The 19065-nt window shown below is 44.0% G+C and overlaps 1 protein-coding gene across 1 annotated transcript in view; it reads right to left on the bottom strand.

The window, feature by feature from the left end:
- Positions 1-18736, bottom strand: part of UMODL1 (uromodulin like 1) — a 54999-nt gene extending 36263 nt beyond the window's left edge. Inside the window, exons 1-7 of the mRNA XM_074536182.1 lie at positions 18543-18736; positions 11768-12010; positions 5131-5292; positions 4621-4727; positions 2517-2709; positions 1556-1696; positions 278-394 (exon numbers count right to left, since the gene is read on the bottom strand). Coding sequence (XP_074392283.1) covers positions 278-394; positions 1556-1696; positions 2517-2709; positions 4621-4727; positions 5131-5292; positions 11768-12010; positions 18543-18630 — 1051 coding nt within the window. The 5' untranslated portion in view covers positions 18631-18736. The remainder of the gene's footprint in view (positions 1-277; positions 395-1555; positions 1697-2516; positions 2710-4620; positions 4728-5130; positions 5293-11767; positions 12011-18542) is intronic.
- Positions 18737-19065: the final 329 nt, after the last annotated feature.

Here is a 19065-nt window from a genome sequence, read left to right as displayed (position 1 = left end):
AAAGCCACTCCCCCCTGTGCTAGAGGGGCCTCAGTTTAATTCCTCTGGCTTCAGCTTCAATCAGAAGTTGTGGATGAAGATCAAGAATACCCAGCTTGTCTCTCTGAACTCTCAAACAACTTAAATCTATTTCCTCCCACAGAAGAACAGGGTTTGTTAAGAGGATTGTAATAACTCTTGCCTGAAAGGGCTGGAACACCCATATAAACACACATCTACCGAGGTTTGTTCCCATCATAAATCAAGAAAACATTTATTAAAATCCAAGGTTACTTACAGCACTCAGCATCTGTAGATTGGTTGGTTATAGACAAGAGACTTGATTTCCTTACAGAAGGAGAGGTACTGCCAGTGTTAACAGCATTTACTGAACTTGGAGTAGATGCTACAATGCCTGAGGGAAAATCTGATTATCAGAGTTAGAGTATTTCTAAGAAAACAAATCCAAAATGATACCATTCATGTTTTCCACATGAAAAGCAGCAATAGAAGTAATATAAATAAAAAATAAAAGGTATCATATCACAAAAGCATAAAGTAATACATTATCTTAATTTTTGAGATTAAGGGATTGTAAAATTGTTTTCTAATTAAAGCATTGAATCTGCAAGCAATTATTCATCTCATTATCTTAAAGCCTATTAGGAGGCCCATTGATGTCTGTGGGCTGTAAGTGTATTTTGCTGAACTGGTACCACAAGGAATTATTTCAGCCAGTGCCAAACTCCAGCTGCTTGCAGCAGAGAGCTCAGCAGCAGTGCAGGAGCTCAGGGTGGGATCACACAACCACTGAGGCTGGGCTGCAGTCAAAACAGGAACAAAGAAAATGGTGGAAATAATGCAAATAATTGTTTCTCAGGAGGCTGGATGTAGCTATGATATTTTATGAAAAATCCTTTTGCTAGGATTTTTTCTCCTGAGAAGCTGAGAGGCCTCAGAAACAAAATGTAAACAATGATTATCTGCTGCTATGGAATGTGACAGGTGCATCTGTGATTGGTCTCATGTGGTTGTTTTTAATTAATGACCAATCACAGTCCAGCTGTCTCAGACTCCCTGAGAGTCAAGCTTTTGTAATCATTGCACTTCCTTCCTTGCTAGCCTTCTGATGAAATCCTTTCTTCTATTCTTTTAGTATAGTTTTACTATATCATTTTAATATAATATATATAATAAAATAATAAATCAGCCTTCTGAAACAAGGAGTCAAGATTCTCATCTCTTCCCTCGTCCTGGGACCCCTGTGAACACCACCACAGCTGGGGAGGTGCCCTGACAACAAGTGTGCTCTGAGAAGCAGGAGGGTCTGAAGTTTTAGGTTTTGGCAGATGACTGAGGACAGCTGAGGGTGAAATAGAAGAAACACAAAAGACTGTGAAATGAATACTCTGCATTTCCATCAGAAATAGGTAACAGGTGTATGTGGCATTTTCTCCCAAGAGGAGGAGAAGGGGCACTTATGCTCCAGAAATTCCTGCAGGTGACTCCTGCAAAGCAGCACAAAGTCCTGCAGGAATATCCTCAGCATTCCCAGGGTGAGACCTGCATTTCTTACCTTCCTTCCTTGGGCTCAGCCAGTGAGGGATGACAGTGGCATGTCCGTGCTGGGGGTGGCAGCTGTAATAGCCCTCCAGGTTCACACAGCTGCTTTTCTCAGGGCAAGCATTGAATTCAGCATAGGAGCATTCATTGACATCTAGGAAGAACAACACACCTTGCACAGATATTGGGAGCAGCATCAAGATTCATTTGCACTGTGTGTAGACCAGGGTCTGGCTATGATAAATTCAGTGTAAATCTGCAGTAATGCTGTTAAAGCCATTCTGGTTGTTACCATCCTATCACTTTTTACCCCAATTCTTTGGAATTAGAGGACAATTAGGGGCAGCTCCTGCTTACACCTGTAGGACACCCTCCAAACCTGAGATGTTAGCACAGGAGGAAGGAAGGCTACCCAGGGATTTCACTGAAAGCTGGACTGAGCAAACACAGAATATGAAGAATGCATTTTTAGGAGTGAAATATTCTGACAACTGCAGAGAAATAAGTAGCTTGACATAATTTAAAATTAATATATTGAAATGTTTATGTAGCATTTAAAAAGTATGTAGCAATATGCTATAGTAATTAACAGATTACAAATATGACTTGTTTCATACAAGCTACTGGAAGTAATATATTTGCTTCCCAAGAAAACAGGTTTTTTAAGAGCCTGTTTAATACAACTAATGATTGTGCTACAAATATGCACATATTTGCTTTTTCTATGTTACCGGGAGAAAATAAATTTGAGGTTTCAGAGACATTCCCTTCCAAATTATTCACTCTAAAATAATAATTAATTCTCCATCCTATAGCAGAAAGGTCAGGGCCATATTTGCAAAGTTTGCAAGATCCTCTGTGCTATCTTGTGTATATCTCTGTGCTATTTGAAGGCAAATTAATGGTTATATAAATGAGATCCCAAGTGAAGAGGGACAAACCCCCTGGAATGTGACAGGATTAGAGTCAGTGACCTTGCACTTGCGTGTCAATCACTTCATACACGCGCTTCACCATGGCCTTCAGGGAGGAGGAGACCTCTGCCAGAGGAGCTGGATGCTGCATGCCCAGGAGAAGCTGGGAGGCCACTGTCCCAGTGTAGATGTCCCCACGGTTACTCTGGATGTGGTGCACAGAGGCTTTCAGGGGCTGCAATGCACCAGTGATCTGGAAAACAGGGCAGCAAACACTGGAGCCCCTCGGTCATCTCCCAGCACATGAATTATGCAGTGGTTATTATCATAATCTGAGTGATAGCAAACCATGGCAAAGTGGTTTAGCCCTGTGTTTATGAAAGGTGAGTTCTTATTTTCACATTTCACAGCAGATTTATGTTACAGAAATGCCAGGCTCAGGGAGGTGTGGAGCTGATCTCAAAATGCTTTTCAGAAGGAGTGTCCTGGGTTTAAAATGTGTGTGTTCTATCCCCATTTGTCAGAGCTGGGGCAGTTCTCTGCTGTTCCTGGGCAGTTTTTCCTTTCTCTCTCCCACAGCCAACCCTCCCTCCAGGCGATCTCTGCTGTCCATGGCCACTGAGTGTCCCTGCAGGGCTGATCCAATCCCAGCATCCCATGGGGAGATGCTCCGCCCAGGGGAGGAGCCAAGCATTCCTACCTGGATCCAATCTGAGCCTGGCACAGCACAGCAGCCTTTGCCCCCTGCATTGCCAGAGGAGCAGCTTTCTGCTGCCCTGCATTGCCAGAGGGAGCCCAGGCCCATCTGCAGCAGCCCTGGAGCTGCAGAGGAAAACTCCCCCCTTGTGCAGGATCCCTGCTGCAGCAGAGCCACAGCTGGCACTGCAGGAGGGCTGAGCCCCCATGGGATGGGGCTGGGACACCGCCCTGACACACAGGGGGCAGGGACTGCTCTCACTCTGGCAGGGTTGTTTTGTATTACTGCATTTTTATTTTATTTTCATTTGCTTCCCTAATAAAGAGCTGTTATTCCTACTCCCATATCTTTGCCTGAGAACCCCTTAATTTCAAAATTATAATTCATAGGGAGAGCATTTACATTTTCCATTTTAGGGGAGGCTCCTACCTTCCTTAGCAGACATCTGTCTGTTCAAACCAAGACAAGGAGTAACCCAGGAGGAGGTGGGAAAAGTCCTGCTTTGCAATGTCTCAGTGGATTACAATAAATTACACAGGCCACTGCAATTCACCTGCAATAAAACTGCCCAACACATCTTACTTTGAACAGCTAAATGGACTGCTGGCAAAGGGAATAGAAAGAAAAAGAGGAAAAACAATAGACTTGGGATGAGGGGTGGGATTAGGAGGCACAGAGAGACCCCAGAGAGACCAAGCCATCCCAGCTGAGAGTCAGGAATGGGAGAAGGGATTTGTTGGTGGGCTGAGCACTAAGAATCAGTGGAACAGACAGCAGGACACTGAAGAGCAGCTCATTGAACAGCTTCACCTCAACTCCCCATTTCTTGAGTGTTTGACTTTAACATTGCTTGTTTTAGATAAGACAGAAAAGCCTTGGTGGATCCTTGCCCATGCTCCCTACTACACAGCAACAGGACCAGGGTTTCTTGCTTTTTTAGGATATGAGAAGGGGAAATCAGATAGGAGGAAGAAGGACACCCATGCTATTTGTTATCATTTCTATTCTGCTGCCCATCAGTGCCAGCAGATTATGGCAGATAGGTTTGTCTTGGAAAGGCTTAACTTAAAATTCCATATCAGAAAACATCATGTTTTGAAGGTCTTGAAGTCTGGTCCCAATCATAGGCACAAAATTGAAATGAGATAAAGCTGGAGCAAGCACTTCTTAAGCAGAAAAACCCCCTTTATTTCAGTATGCCTTTAAATTGCCTTTGGAAGAGACCTGAAAAATTGGCTAAAGAAGCTGATAAATCAAAGTTACTTGAATTGCTTAAGGATGCAGCTGGCATTCAGTAACCAGAAATACAGAAATAATTGGAAATACAGAAATAATCAGAAATAATCAGAAATAGGGCAAAAAATAGGGCAGAAATAGGGCAGAACCAAGGGGGAGCAAAGAGTGGCCCCTGAGTAACAGAATCATGGGCACAAGGAGGGAAGAGTTTGAGTTTGTTTTTGTACATACCATGGAGTGCAAGAGGCGGGAATGATTCAGAAGGTGGGAATCCACCCGGATCAATTCACTAAAATCCATTTTCACAAGCACTGTCACGTTGTACCAGAACATCCTCCCTGCAGTGTAGGAAATAAAACAGCCAAGTCATCTGAGGTCTGCTGCTACAGAAGGCCACAGAGCTTCAGGGAGGCTTTGAGGAAACCAAGCAAGATTTCATTGGCAAACATTGGGTGGGTCACAAACAGCCCAGCTAGGGCCTCGTTTGCCATATGCCACAGGCAGAGAGATGGAGCCAGCCCAGGAGAAGGAGCCAGGGAAGGTTTGCTGGACCCACAGCACCCACACACCACTCAGGGGTGCCAGCACTGAAGCTGAATATCCTGGGATCCATCCAAGGCACATTCCCATATTTGTTTTAGGAAGAGCTATGGTAACAGTTTTCCTGCCCACTCCCACCCTCAGGAGGGAAAATGAAGGATATTTCTGTCAGAAGCAGCGTTGAATTTATCAGTAACATACCCTCTGGCATGGGATCCACACAGCCTGCTCCTTTGGATGAGCTGCAGCATTTTTTCAGCCCTGGACATTCAGTGTCGAATGTGCAAGGATAATCAAATGTTTCCATATCCTTCACTGGACAAATACCAGGTCTTGAGGCAAATACACTGGATCTGTTGAGTGCTAAGTAACAAAAACATTTCTGAGAACAAAAATACAGAAAGTTGTTTCCATAAAATTGTGATATTTAATTTATACCAAACACCTCCTCCTCATTTCAGAAGCGTGTCTGTTCTGAGTTTTTAATGGGAAGAAAACAGCAGCCTAAAATATCATTATTTCATTTCAAGGATGTAAATATTCTCAGATCTTTCTCTTGTCCATGACATTTCTGTTACAGAAATTTCGAGTTTCTAACTTTCCATTAATAATTGTGGATGGATGGGCTCATAGGTAAGTTTCTAAATGTGGAGATACTGAAGCACTGAGAAACAGAAAATGTGCCTGATATCAGCTGTGACTAATCCAAATAATATCTAATGATCAAAGAAAATAGGTAAGATAGAAGTGGAGAACTTTCATTTAACATTTTGTGGCACAAATTTAACCTGAGTTGCAGTAATTCTGTTCCAGCTGGCCACTCCAGGAGGTTGGTAGCCCACACCAGAGAGGGCAGCTGAGGCAGGAGGTGGCTGATTCCCAAGCCAAGGGCAGACAGTGGTTCTGGGTCAGTGCCAGCACAAAATCTCTTCTAGGGGATAAAAAAGAAAATATTTCCAAGCCCCACAAACTCCTTTACCCACACTCTCAGACACAGCTCCAGGTAATGCTCAGCTCTGGTCTTGCTGAGCAACCTGAAAGAAATCTCTTTTCCATTCCTTTTGCACCTCCAGGTTTTTGATCCTTTACTGAGCAATTGAAGTCAGCCAGGAGAAAATGAACCTGATTGCTGCAATAGGAACAGTTGTGGTGCAGGAAAACCACATTTGACGTAAGAAAGCCCAGAGCAAGTGAAAACTGCACAGCAAACTATAAATCTGTTATGAACGGTCAGTTCTGTGGGTTTACAATTTCTGTTATCCCAAGGCTCTGGATGAGAGTAAATGTGAGGTTTCTCAGAAGCAGAAGGGGATATTGAATCGAGCACTTTTGGTCTCAGCAAAGTAACCTTCCTAGCTAGGGAAATTATCTTGATTAACCAAGATTTAAACTGAATCTACACAACTTGCTGCCAGATGCATGTTCCAGGTCCTCCTCTCTCTGGAGCTGGTGCTCCACAGGTGGTTTCCCCAAACAGGTCCTTTTGTTAGAAATATCCCTCTTGTTTTCAAAGCCACATTCATTCAGATGTTATACAGCCTCAGCCAGGGAAATTATCTTAAATAACCAAGATTTAAACACAACTTGCTGCCAGATGCACATTGCAGCCGCTCTTCTCTCTGGGGCTGGCACTCCATAGATGGTTCCCCCAAACAGGTCCTTTTGCTAGAAATATCCTTCTTGCTTTTCAAGGCCACATTCAGGTGTGAAACAGCTGCCCGTTGCTGAGTCCCACACACATTCCCAGCCTCAAGCGATTGCTCCTTCTCAGCCTCCTGGGCAGGGAGCTGAGTAGCCTCTCACCCTGGATTTTGCACAAACATGAGCACCAAGGGATTTCCCTGTGTTAGAAAGTTCCCTATTCACCAGTGCTCTTGACTGTTCAAACCAGGCAGCTGGACCCAGGCATGGAAATTCCTCCAGTTCTGAGATTCAAGTGCAGTTCAGGCAGGTTTGAGGTTCAAGGCAGGTTTTTTTTTTTCCCACCTGTGTCTCTTTTTTAGTGTGTGTGTGTTTAACTGCAGTGTAAATGGTTTAATGAGTGCCATGCAATCTCAGAAAACACTATTGAACCCTGGCTGGGTGCCACAGGGCCATTTATCTGAAATCAAAAGGTCATCTTTTTCAGATCAACGGAAACAGAGATGGATTCACTTCACATTGCTGCCTAATTGTACCAGATGCACTTTGGAAATTCAATTTATGCTCTCCCCTTCAATCATGCTGGGGACAGTCACCAACCAAGCAAGCAGTGAGGAGCAAGCCAGCCAAGTCCTGTGTCATTTGGATGAAGCACAGGCTTTTCTCCTCTGTTATTTACATAAATGTATGGAAGCAGAACTGCAGCTTAGCAACCAAAGGCCACTTGCCAGCCTGCCTCTGGATCTGCTGTGGCTGCAGGATGGGGCATCTCCCAGGAGAATGATGCTGAGGGACAGCATCAGCTCAGCCATAACCCCCTTCCTCTCCCTCCTTCCATCTGGAAGGGATGGCTTCTTCCAGAGGGGGTGGTGGAGCCAGGGACCAGCACCCTGCATTTGTCTCAGGTATCAGAAGGTGGAGACAAATCTATGAAATGACAGAAGAAGCCCCTGGGAACGTCTGTTCCAAAGGCAGGCTGGCAGTTTTCATCACACAACCCCGATTTTGGGGTCCTTGAACACCGGTAGCCTTTGCTTACTCAGGTGCGTGTTGCCCATCCTGATTGCCTCTCCAAGAGTTTAATTGGGATTTGTGCTGATCCAGCATCTGACAAATATTTAAGACCATTCCTGGGTTTTCCTCTTGCCTTGGAAGGGAGAAGGCTGAGGCAAGGGGCAAGGTGAAGGCAGAGCTGGTTTTCACCAGAGCCCACAGTAATAAAATGGGTGAAAGAACTCACTTCTTCACCCAAACAGGAGGAAACTTCTGCAATTTGTCAGCACAGGGGGTGTGGAGACAGACAGCTTCAGAGGGCTCAAAAAGGGACAAGGCAATTCCCAGACAGGATTCCCATCAGCAGACACTGAGGGGAACAGGCAGGGATGTCAATAATCCCATTCCTGCAGCTGCTGGGGGCACACAAGGGACACAAACTGCAGGGCAGCCAGAGCCACCTGCTTCTGGGTGCAGTCCCACAGGACATTCTGGCACCTTCCCACCCAGGCTGATGCTGTAGGGCTGCCCATGTGTGACACCAGTGTCCCCTGGCTTTCCTGTGACAGCCGAGCACAGGGACAGCTGTGCTCAGCTCCTGCTGCTCTGCTCACAGCCAGCATGGCCACATCTGCATGCCAGCTCTGCAAGGGCCCAGCCCTGCTGAGGGACACATACAATGAGCCTTTCTTCACTTTTTAGTTGTTTTTCTGAAAAAGTTTTTCTGAAATTTTCTGAAAAACCTTCTTCAGAAGTTGTACACACAAGGCACACTGATTAAAGCCTGACTTTAACATTGCAAATCAAGTGCTCTCAAAAAACTCCACAATTAAAGTTGTCTTGACCTTTCTTATTTTAAGGTATTTTTGTATGTGTGTGCTTAAAAACCAGCCTTCATCATGTGCTGATGCACTCTTTCCCTCCCTAGCTGGGATCAGGCAGGGTTAGATGGCAGATAAGGAGCTCTCTGGTTTCATCTTGTGCTGGAAAGTGGGCAGCAAGCCAGCCACCAGGAGAAATACCCTCAGCATCCATCCAGGCAGCTGGAAACAAGCCTGGAGAGCTGGATCCTGTCTCTAACTAAAAGACAAGATGCTGGGAGAAGTTCTGTATGGTGAAACAACCTTCAGGCTTTCACAGGTCCATGAGCTTGACCTGCAGCCCTGTGCTCCAGCCATACAAGTTGTTAAAAGCAGCACTAAGCACCATGAAAATCAGAATAAATCCATGAAGAAAATAAAAATGACACCTAAGTTGTCTGAAACCAACAGAGAATGGTTTGATCTCAGTTTCTGTGCAGCTCAGTTGCCCATCTGTGAACAACACACCCACAGCCTTTGTGAAGACAAATTGCTGCCTGTGAATCCCCCAGGATTCACCTTCAGAGGTGATAAATAATTCTGTACTCAGTGAGAGGCTGAGCAGAGCACTGAATGTGCAGGTCAGGGTGGCACACTCTGGGGGGATCCATCATCCCTGGGCACTGGGAAATGTGTCCTTGGGCACTGCAGAGCTGGACCAGGTAACTAAAACAATTCACTGATCTCCATTTATCTCATGGGCAAAAAGAGATAAAATATTTTTTTATAAATTTAATTCTACCTGAAGAATTCATTCCAGCACTTCCTAACTTTTAGATATTTATCTTTCCAGCTGTAATTTTAAAATGTCAAAGTCATTTGTGTGTGCACCTGTAACAGTATCCTAATGGACAGACACACAACTAGTGAGAAATATCAGAACAACTTGACCAGAGTAAAGAAATAATAAAAGCAGGGCCTGCCATATTCCAGGTAGGGGTAAATGTTTCCTTCTCTTCTTCTAGGAAGAGAAGGTGAGGAGTGGCCAGGAGCAGGCTGCTGTGAAATGTCATGGAGACCTTTCCACCCCTGGCAGGATGGGGAGCACGCCAGCATGGATAATGCCATGAAGAAAATAACAGCAGTTCAGCAGTGAGCTGTGCAGTAATTTCTGCAGTTCCAGTTTCTCTTCTCATCATTTATTTAAGACTGTGTCTAGACAGTGCATTACCATTCACAGAATTTATGACTAATGCACTGAAAAGCAAAGATACCAGAATAATGTAAACATGGAAATCACCTAGAAGCCATGCAAATCCTTAAATGTCTTTAAATATTCCCAAATTAACTTTTACAGGAAAAAGTGTCAGGATGACCACAGTATTTCATGGACAAACTTGCCCAGAGTGCCCATCAACAACATGGCAAGGGCAGGGTGGAAATTCTCCAGCTAAGCTTTATAAGAGATTTACAGATTTGTTCATGTTGGATGAAACAGAATCATCAACAGCTCTCAAGCCTAAAATATCCCTGGAGATGCTTTTAAGAGACAGAATTATACTGGGAAAGAAATATTTCAAGCATTACCAGCATGCTTTTTTTCCCACACAAGAAGATGGTCTTGATTTTCAGAGGTTCAGAAACACCTGAATTTCTTGTGCAAACAGTGACATCCATGGTGACTTTTCCACATTTAGCTGGCACAGCTCTTTCCTTGTACTACAGAATTAAAAAGACATTTTTTCTGCTTGCCTCTCTGTTCTACCATTTGATACTGTTACAGGCACACATGTATGCACATGTCTGTATATCCAGAAGACTTCACTGAAGTAACTTTTCAACCATAATTAGATGTACTGGAGATGGAACTGATGCTTGGAAAATAGAGATGATCAGCAGCAGGTCCTTTGCCTGTCTGACAGATCTGCTTGGGCACACAGCAACCTGCAGCTCAAATTCTGCTTTGCTGGGACTCCACAACAGCAGGATACAGTAAATTAGGAATTTATTTATTTATTTAATTTATTATGCTTTAATTTCTCTTCCCTAGCAAATCATTTTAGTAACAAATAAAATACACCAACCATTTTTGTGTTCCCATCCTGTTAAAATCCTGCTAGAAACAATATTCTACCTGTGACTGTGGAGAAAATGCCTGGGGGGGAAAAAAAGTTTGGAAATTCTTTTTCCAATGCTCTGAAGCAACTTAAATGTGGGATGGGCACATTGTTCTTGACAGATCCCATGACAGGACATATGGCTCATCCCTCCTCATGGTTACATGATCCTCTGCAGGAGCAGGTTTGGGGACATTCCCACAGATCTGAGTCACCCAAGTCTTATGACCCAAAACAAGGGCCAGGGCTGCCACAGGACCTTTCCTTTCAATCTGCTGTTCCTGTGTGTGGTTATGTAAACGCCTAGGTCCATACTGAAAAGTGGAAATAGGGAAAATGCAAAAATAAGAGACAAAACTACATCCTGTAGAACTTTTCTGGATGACAGAAAAGTTCAGTGCTGGTTTAGATAATTCAAGATGCCTGCTCAGCTTAAAAACATCTAAATTTATCTATTGGAAAAAGAAATTACCTTTTCCCCAAGGAATCCCCTCCATCTAGGAGGGTCCAACTTGAGTCCATCTAGGTCTCAAGTTCTGATAAAACTGGGAATTTCTGATTGACAACTGGTAACCCTGATAAAGGAAGGGGGAAAAGCTTCCATCTTGAGACAAAGGTGATAAAGTCTTTCTGAATAGAGTCTTATTAACACTCAGATTTTATATCAGATCCACCAAAAAGCTCACCAGTCCTCAGACCTCCCACACAGTCACAGGTAACCAAGGAAGTCCTAAGAAAAAGGGGTCCTAGTCTAGTTTTGGTTGGAAAGCATCGGGTATCACATTGCCCTGAGGTCACAGGTTGTTTTAAATTTGAACCAAAATTGGGTTTGATTCTGGGAACAGACCCTGCTCCACATCAGACAAGATGCTATCCCAAGAGCATCCTGAATTACTTTTGAGGAGAAAGCTCCTGGTGTCACTGCAGGCAGGCTCAGTGAATTGCAGGCACCAGACAGTGAATTATTGCTCTTGGCCAGGGATAGTGGCCTGAACCTGGACAGGTAATGAGCCCTTGGAGGGCTGATGAGCAGGTGCCTTCCTCAGGCTCTCTGGAAGTTTAGTGAATTTGTGACTAGAGGTGGCAAAGAGCAAGAATCAGGAGCTTTAATCTGCTATGTCTACTCCTTGACATGCTGGACAAAATTTACATTATTTTACACTCATTTATTTCAGTGAATAGTTACCTATGGCCCAGGACTGAATTAAGCCTTTACACATCTCAGCTGAAGTGAATCTTCTTCCATAAGAAGCATTTATTTCCTCTCTTATTCTGACTAAAACTTACCTAGAGAGCAGTAGAGTCCAACTTGCTCATATCCCTCACAGCAATCTGTGAGAGTGATGGTCTCAGGGACGTCAACACTGTGGAATTCTGTTCTGTGGTGTGTCTGGGGACACACCATCCACGGGATCCACCCTCCACAGGATGACTTCTTCTCATACGACTTTTGGTAGGCGACCATTTTAAACACACTTTTGGTCAGGGTGTAGTTGCACAGGTGGTACCCTAGCAAAGAAAGGCCTTTTTCTAGGAAACAGAAACAGGAAAGAAAAGGATCAGCATTAACTTGCCACCCTGATGGATTCTGGCTTCCATTTCTACCTCTGTCAAGGTTAGAATTGAAGGCACTTGAGATAATAGTTTGTGTTCAGACTCAGGTGTTTATTGCTTCTTATCAGTGTTACACCCTCACAGCTGTGAGTTCTGCAGTCTTTCATTAGCAAGGCACAAAAATGGTTAACTATCTCTTGTTACAAAGTATTTTAAGGCTAAACTCTCCAATTAAGAACTGACACCTAAATTATTTTTCCCTTTTAACCCAATAACTGATCACTCAAAGCTCACAGTGAGGACTTTTCTGTCCAATTACAAAATCATCCAAACCCATGAAGAAGAAGAAGGTGAAGAAGAACAACCTGCCTCCACCCTAAACCTTCCATTTTGCTTCATATTTATTATTATATTCTAAAATCCAAAAATCTAAGTTTTCCACCCTATAATATTACATCTTTCTAAGCAACTCCACACCCATAATCCCAGTGCTATCAATCAATTTTGGAAGCCTGTTCCAGCCCTTCCAGGTCAAATGTGTTGCTCTCCAGGAAGTCAGAGTCTGTCTGTACAGAAAATCTAAAATTCTCAGCATCCAGAACTCCAACATCACCCCAGAGCAGGAGTTCTGCAGTCCCTGCAGTACCCAGTGGAAAACAGAGTTACAAGAAAGCAGTGACAGAACCAACACAGATGAATGATTTCCAGGAAGGCTGATGTTGGGATAAACATCTCTTCAAAAAACAGACTCAAGAAAGAATTGGTAGTGACTGCTTGTCATAGGCATCACTTTGGTCATGAAAAGATGAAGATTGGCAGGAAATTCAAAGAGTTCTTGGTGCCTTCAGGTGCGAGGCAGAAAAAGGGCAATTTAACTCAAGTTAATATTAAGGAAATTACATATGTTAATATAAATTAACAGTAGAGCACAATAGGCACTTCCAGGGCAGAGTCATCCAAGCAGTTTAAAAGCCCAGTCCAGCCTCCTGCTGCCAAAGCCTTCATCACTCCCCACTGACTGCAAAGGGAACAAAGGGTGAGGAACTCATGGGCAGATGAGTCACAGTGGATGTCTGGAATGAGACATCCTTCAGACATCACCCTAGGCTAAAACTGGGTGCTCATACATCACTGGGAAGCACTTCCAGGTATCTGACACTGAAGGTATTCCTGGAGATCCTGCACTGCCTCTCTGCATTTGTAGCAGCCCTTGTTGAGCAGCCACTGGGAACCTGCAGTGCTTCATTGACATTGGGTACAAACAAAGTCAGGGATAAGGTCATCAACTTTCACACAGCATCATTTCACACAGGCCTGGGGATGGGAGTCAGCCTCCAGAGTTCTGAAACCATTTCAGATGAGAAATGAACTTGTTAGGTGCTGTGGAAACCCAGGGCACAGGGAATATTTCTGTGTCTGCTCTGGGGTGCCCTGACCCCCAGGGCAGCACTGACTGACCCTCATCCATGGAGAAAGTTTCCCAGACTTCAAGATAGACCAGAATCCACAAAAGTGTGAAATAGATTATAGAGAGCAGTGTAGGTGTGTCACTTGGTGAGAAATTGAGGTTTGGGGATTTTTAGTATGTTGTGGATGGAAGCAAGATGGAGGGCACGGGGTGCTGTCCTGGGTTTCTTCTTCATGCTTCTTCTTCCTTCTTCTCCATGGGTTTGGGTGGCATTTTGTAATTGGGCAGAAAAGTCCCCATTGCAGCTCTTTGGGATCAGTTATTGGGGTAAAAGGGAAAATAATCCAGGCGTCAGTTCTTCATTGGATAGTTTAGTCTGAAAAGTCCTTGGAACAAGAGATTGTTGCCATTTTGTGCCTTCTAATGAAAAGCTGCAGAACTCACAGCAGTGAGACTGTTTTACTGATATGAAATAATAAACACCTGAGTCTGAACATGCAACACCATTGAAGTGTCTTCAATCCAGACCCAGAGAAACCCACAACTGCTACCACCACAAGGTGCTTTGCTTAAAACTGAAGTACTTCAGCAGGGATAGGGGAAAAACCCCAACACCAAACAACAGAGAGAAACCCCAACAACAGCAACAAAAGCAGATGGAGTTTAAGAATTAGCAGTGAGCAACCTACAGTCATGTCACAGACATCAGGCTGGCTCCTAATGAGATGTTATAGAAGCCAGAGGGGCTGAGTCACCCTGTGTCCCACTTGGGAAACAGATCAGATGGAATTAAAATGCCTGCATCATCCTCTAGCCAAAGCAGAAGACACTTTAATAAGGATAAATATGAATTAGCTGCAGAGATTCAAATATAGCAGGACTGTTTTCTTTTTTTCTGAGAGCTCTGAGGGCACCCGGGTCAGCCAACAGACAGACTGAAGCTAACACAATTTACACAATAGGCATACAATTAAAATATTTGCAGTTTATCATATTTGTACAACTTATCTCCTGCCTGAAAACATGAAATGAGTTAAAAACAATTCAAGAAGGAGAAAAAAAATAAATTGTTAGGCTTTTAGGAATCCTGTGCTTTTATCACAGCTAAACAAAAGACATTTGTGCAATTTGAGCAGGACTAGGAAAAGAGCTTTGGAGAGAAGGATCCATTTGCAACACAGGTCCAGAAGAAAACATGGAATAGACTTTGGTGTCTAGAAATGGCCTCTGGCAGCCCAGCTCTGCTCTGTGCCTTCCTCCTGCAGCCAAGGGCAGAGCTCTGGATGTCCAGAGCTGCTGAGGACCCCGTCAGGGGCTCGCAGACCCTGGCACGCTGCCCAGAACACCTGGAGACTTGATTTTGATCCTTGCAGTGAGTTGCCAACTTTGTATGAGGACCTGAAAGTCACACAGGTTTGAATAGTGTAACAATAAAATATTCACGGGGTGAAAATGTAGATTTTAGGATTTTTGTTATGGGGGTTATGGGGACAAGATGGAGGAATCAGGGCATGTCTAGTCCTTCTTTCTTCTTCTTGTTCTCCATTTTCTGCAGTGATGTTGGCACCTTAGGACTGGTTTAGAGTAGAAGTGCACTGTCTAACATAGGTGGTAGGTATTGAGAATTAAGTGTAAATATGTTATATGTAGTTTGTAGTATAAAAGGACAACACAGAGTGCCTGTGGCTGCCCTGCTGAGCAGACCTCGGCTGGGCAGAAAGGAAATTTTATAGATAAGAATTAATAAACAACCTCAGGACCGAAAAGTGAAGAGTCCAGACTCGCTCTTCAGTAACGCGGGCTGAAGCTGAGACATCCTGCACATCTTGGGGCAGCAATTATCAACAGCCAACCCAAGAGAGCTGGGTTGTGCTCCAGGGAGTGCCTGTGAGAACCAGAGAGCTCCCACAGGTTCCAGGGGCTCTGTGCTGCTGCTTGGAGCAGGTCAGCAGGAAAATACTGAGAGTGGAAACCTCATCCCTGCTTGTTCCTGCCAGCAGGACAGCCCTGTGTCTGCTCCCTGGGGCTCTGGGGACACAGCTGAGGTCCCCCCACCCCTGAGAGGCACCAGGCTGCTCTGTGTCCCTGAGCAGGGGGTGCAGGGAGGTGGTCAGGAGGGACAGAAGGCACCCAGAATGGCTCAAACCTAAACTCTGCCTTGGCTAGTCGTTCTGGGCCTAGTATTTGGTATCAGGAGAGGTCAATGAGGTGAGAGGCAATGTTTTGTCCTCTGTTGAGGAAGTTAGTTATGCTTGGGCAGTGGATTAAAGAGTTAAAGTATCCTAGGGATGTGGAGAAGTTTGAGAGAGGAGCTGGTCAGAACTCCATCCCAGCCAGGAGAGGAGCCCAAAGGCTGGGCTGGAGCTCTGACTAGGACAGGGCTGTGCAGGAGGAGATGGAAGGAGAAGTGAGCCAGAGAAACCAAGCTGACCTCTCCCTCTGGCTAACTTGAGGATAACTCTCTGGGAGAATGGGAAAGGAAAGCAAACGTGGATTCTGGAGCAGGAACCAGAGCTCAAGGGCTGCTTTTTGTTCAATGTGTTTGATCCATTAGCACCTCACACGAGGCACAAGTGCCTGACAAGAAGCAGGCAGCTGTCACTGCATTTTGGAAAGCATTCCCTTGCCATGTGCCAACACTGCTCCAAGAATACCTTTCTCTGCAAATGCTCCTAGGCATGTAGGTGTGGGGGAAAAAAGTCTTGCTCCAACTTTTTAATTTGTTTTTGGGGTTTTTTAAAAAATTACTTTTGAGGTTTTTAAAAACTTACTTATGTGGTTTTGTGAGTCTCAGTTAAATATAAACCATATTTCTTAGAACCTTGCAGACTTTTCTGTTATTCTGTCAAAGCCACAGCTGAAAAGAGGTTTGCAGAGATTAGGGCCAATAGAACCTGAGTGGCTAAATAACCAGAGTGGAACAGAATTAATACCTAAATAATTTTGGTTATAGCCTTTCCTTGGAGAAAGCGCACAAACATCTGTTGTGAACAGGGAAGGAGGCAGGAGCAGGACAAATATTGTTCTATGAAAATGAGAAACTCCTACATTAAGGACTGTTACAGAATAAAATCAGGTTTGAGGGGAGTAGGGCAGGTGAGAAGCAAGAGCTCAGCTTTGTTCCTCATTCCCATGATCCCTCCTTTTCTCCAGAGCTCACATAAAGCCTGGCAAGAGCAAAGCAGGGACTGGTAGGGAAAAACTGAGTAAGGAGAGCACTGAGGATTCGTGCTGTCCGTGCAGAGCTGAGGCTGCAGCACTGGAAAGCTAAAAATTCCAGTGTCAGCTGAGCTGGCTTAGTCTCTACAGCAATGTGCAACATAAATACAGGTATGAAACTGAGAATAAGATGGTGTAGAATTAGACACAGTTTATAATTGGAAGCTACAGCAGCTGTCAGAGCAGATTTGAAGTCATAATTCATACTTAAACATTGATACTAGGTATATATATATATATATATATATATATATATATATATATACACACTAGGTATAGAATGAGGCTGCCAAAGCCTAAAGAAGAGCTCTGAGAAGAGGCAGTGTGGTACAAGAAGATGCCCTCAGTGCAAGAATTTGGACTGAAGGCGTCAGGGAAAGGAGCAGCACCACCAGCCTCTGCCCCATCCATCACTTCCAGACCATTCAAAACAAGCTTTGGCACTCACAGAGTTCAATTATTTTGCTGCCAGCAGTTTGCTGCTGAGCAATGTGGCTTGGATCAATTTGGGCTCTTTAGCAAATTGGCTTTCTGTTCTCATTACTCCCATCTCTGGGATTATGGCACAGTCAAATGGAATTGCAATGCACTGGCTGTTGTTTTCAGTGACTCAAAGCTGCAGTCAATGGCACAGCAGAAGGCAGGCTCCTGCCATTAGTATGGATGTGTTACACCTATCATTTCTGGATTTTAGGGTTTTGTCTCAGAAACCACCAGCTATCAGCACCATCAGGGACAATATCAATTTTATTTCTATGTAAAGCAAGAGCACAAACAATTAAAGCAAACCCTTTATTAACAGGAACAAACACTGAGAGGAAAGCAAAGGCTGCACAGGAACAAGCTCCTTGGAACTCAAGGTTAAACCCAGATCAGAACTGAGAGCATGGCCAAAAAACAGCAATAAAAAAAAGCTTCATAGCATTTATGCCACAGACAGAGCTGCAATTCTGGAAACTTCACCACTCAGGTGCCACAGGAGCCACTGTGAGCTGGATCTGCAAAATCTTTTCTCACTGGAGAGCAGTCAGACTGAAAGACAATCCCCTTTCTTGTCTTGACATAACCTCAAAAATAAACTGTTGGAACAGGTTCATGGAGGGCAGATTCAAGCTCAGTTTTGCAATGCAAACTCTCTAAAACATGAATGAGAAAAGGATCATGGGCTCAATTTTTCTACAACTTCCAAATTTCAAAGTCAACACCATTTACTTTAAATGGCACTGGGATGGGAATTCTATTGGCCTTAATCTCTGCAAACCTCTTTTCAGCTGTGGCTTTGACAGAATAACAGAAAAGTCTGCAAGGTTGTAAGAAATATGGTTTATATTTAACTGAGACTCACAAAACCACATAAGTAAAGAAAAGCAATGAAGAGCAGTCAAAAATCACATTTTCTCATTTAAATGAATCAAACCAGAAATTAAGAATAAATTAGGGGTTCATTTAGCAGTTACAGTTGGGTTAGGGTTTTTCAAAATTACAGCCCATACCACAGATGAAATTTAAGCATGTCTTCTACAGCTTCATCTCATCCATCCCCAGGAATCTGCCAGGCACATTTCCTGCTAATGCTTATTTTAAAGACAAGTTTCATAAAAATTTGCACAATACTGAAGACAAAGCAGAAATTCTCCTTGTTCATTTCTGGCACAAAGGAAATGACAAGGATTTTTGCCTGAGGATGAAAGGTTGGGGACAAAGGTTGCATTTTTTGCTTGGTTAGATTTTCTCTGTTCATTTATCAACAGAGGATTCTTAAATGGTCACTGGGACAGTGCCAGTTCTCTGGAGAGTGGCCACCTTGGCTGGTTTATTTCAAAGAAATATCTATGCAACATCCAAACTAAGCTGTCCTGTGGCCAGGTTTGCATCACTCACCTGTAATTTCATCTCCCCTTCCCTGCTGTGTGGCTGCCCAGAGGATGAGAACAGAAATAAGGGTGATCCTGGCCATTGCAGGGCCCATCCTGGATAAACCTTCCTTATCCCTTTGTTTCCAAGGTGGCAGAGCTTGGCTGTCCTCACAGGTAACTCTGGATTAGAGGAAAAGGTGCTCTGGGTTTTTTTTCCTTTTGCAGGGAGGTGATAACTGCTGGCAACAGAAACAAAGATGCTCTGCTGGGAATTTTGCTGCTTCTCTCTCCTGTGTGTTCTCTCCAGGGAATTTGCCTCTTCTGCCTGTTCTACTTGGCTCTCCCAGCCTGACTTTGAGAAAAAAGGCATTTTGAAACTGCTGGTTTAGTCCCTGTTCATCCTTCAGAGCATTTATTCCCTCTCACCCCTTAAACACTCAATATCTGGGAGCCAGACTTACACGCCTCAAAAACAGGTATTGTCGCAGACATCTTTTATGGAAAATCCTTTCTTTAGGATTTTTCCTCTTGAGAAGCTGAAAGGCCTC

The sequence above is a fragment of the Zonotrichia albicollis genome, chromosome 2 (assembly GCF_047830755.1).
Source record: "Zonotrichia albicollis isolate bZonAlb1 chromosome 2, bZonAlb1.hap1, whole genome shotgun sequence".
Classification (NCBI taxonomy): domain Eukaryota; kingdom Metazoa; phylum Chordata; class Aves; order Passeriformes; family Passerellidae; genus Zonotrichia; species Zonotrichia albicollis.
The sequence above is the reverse complement of the archived record's forward strand: the minus strand, read 5'-3'. Positions and strand labels throughout refer to the sequence as shown.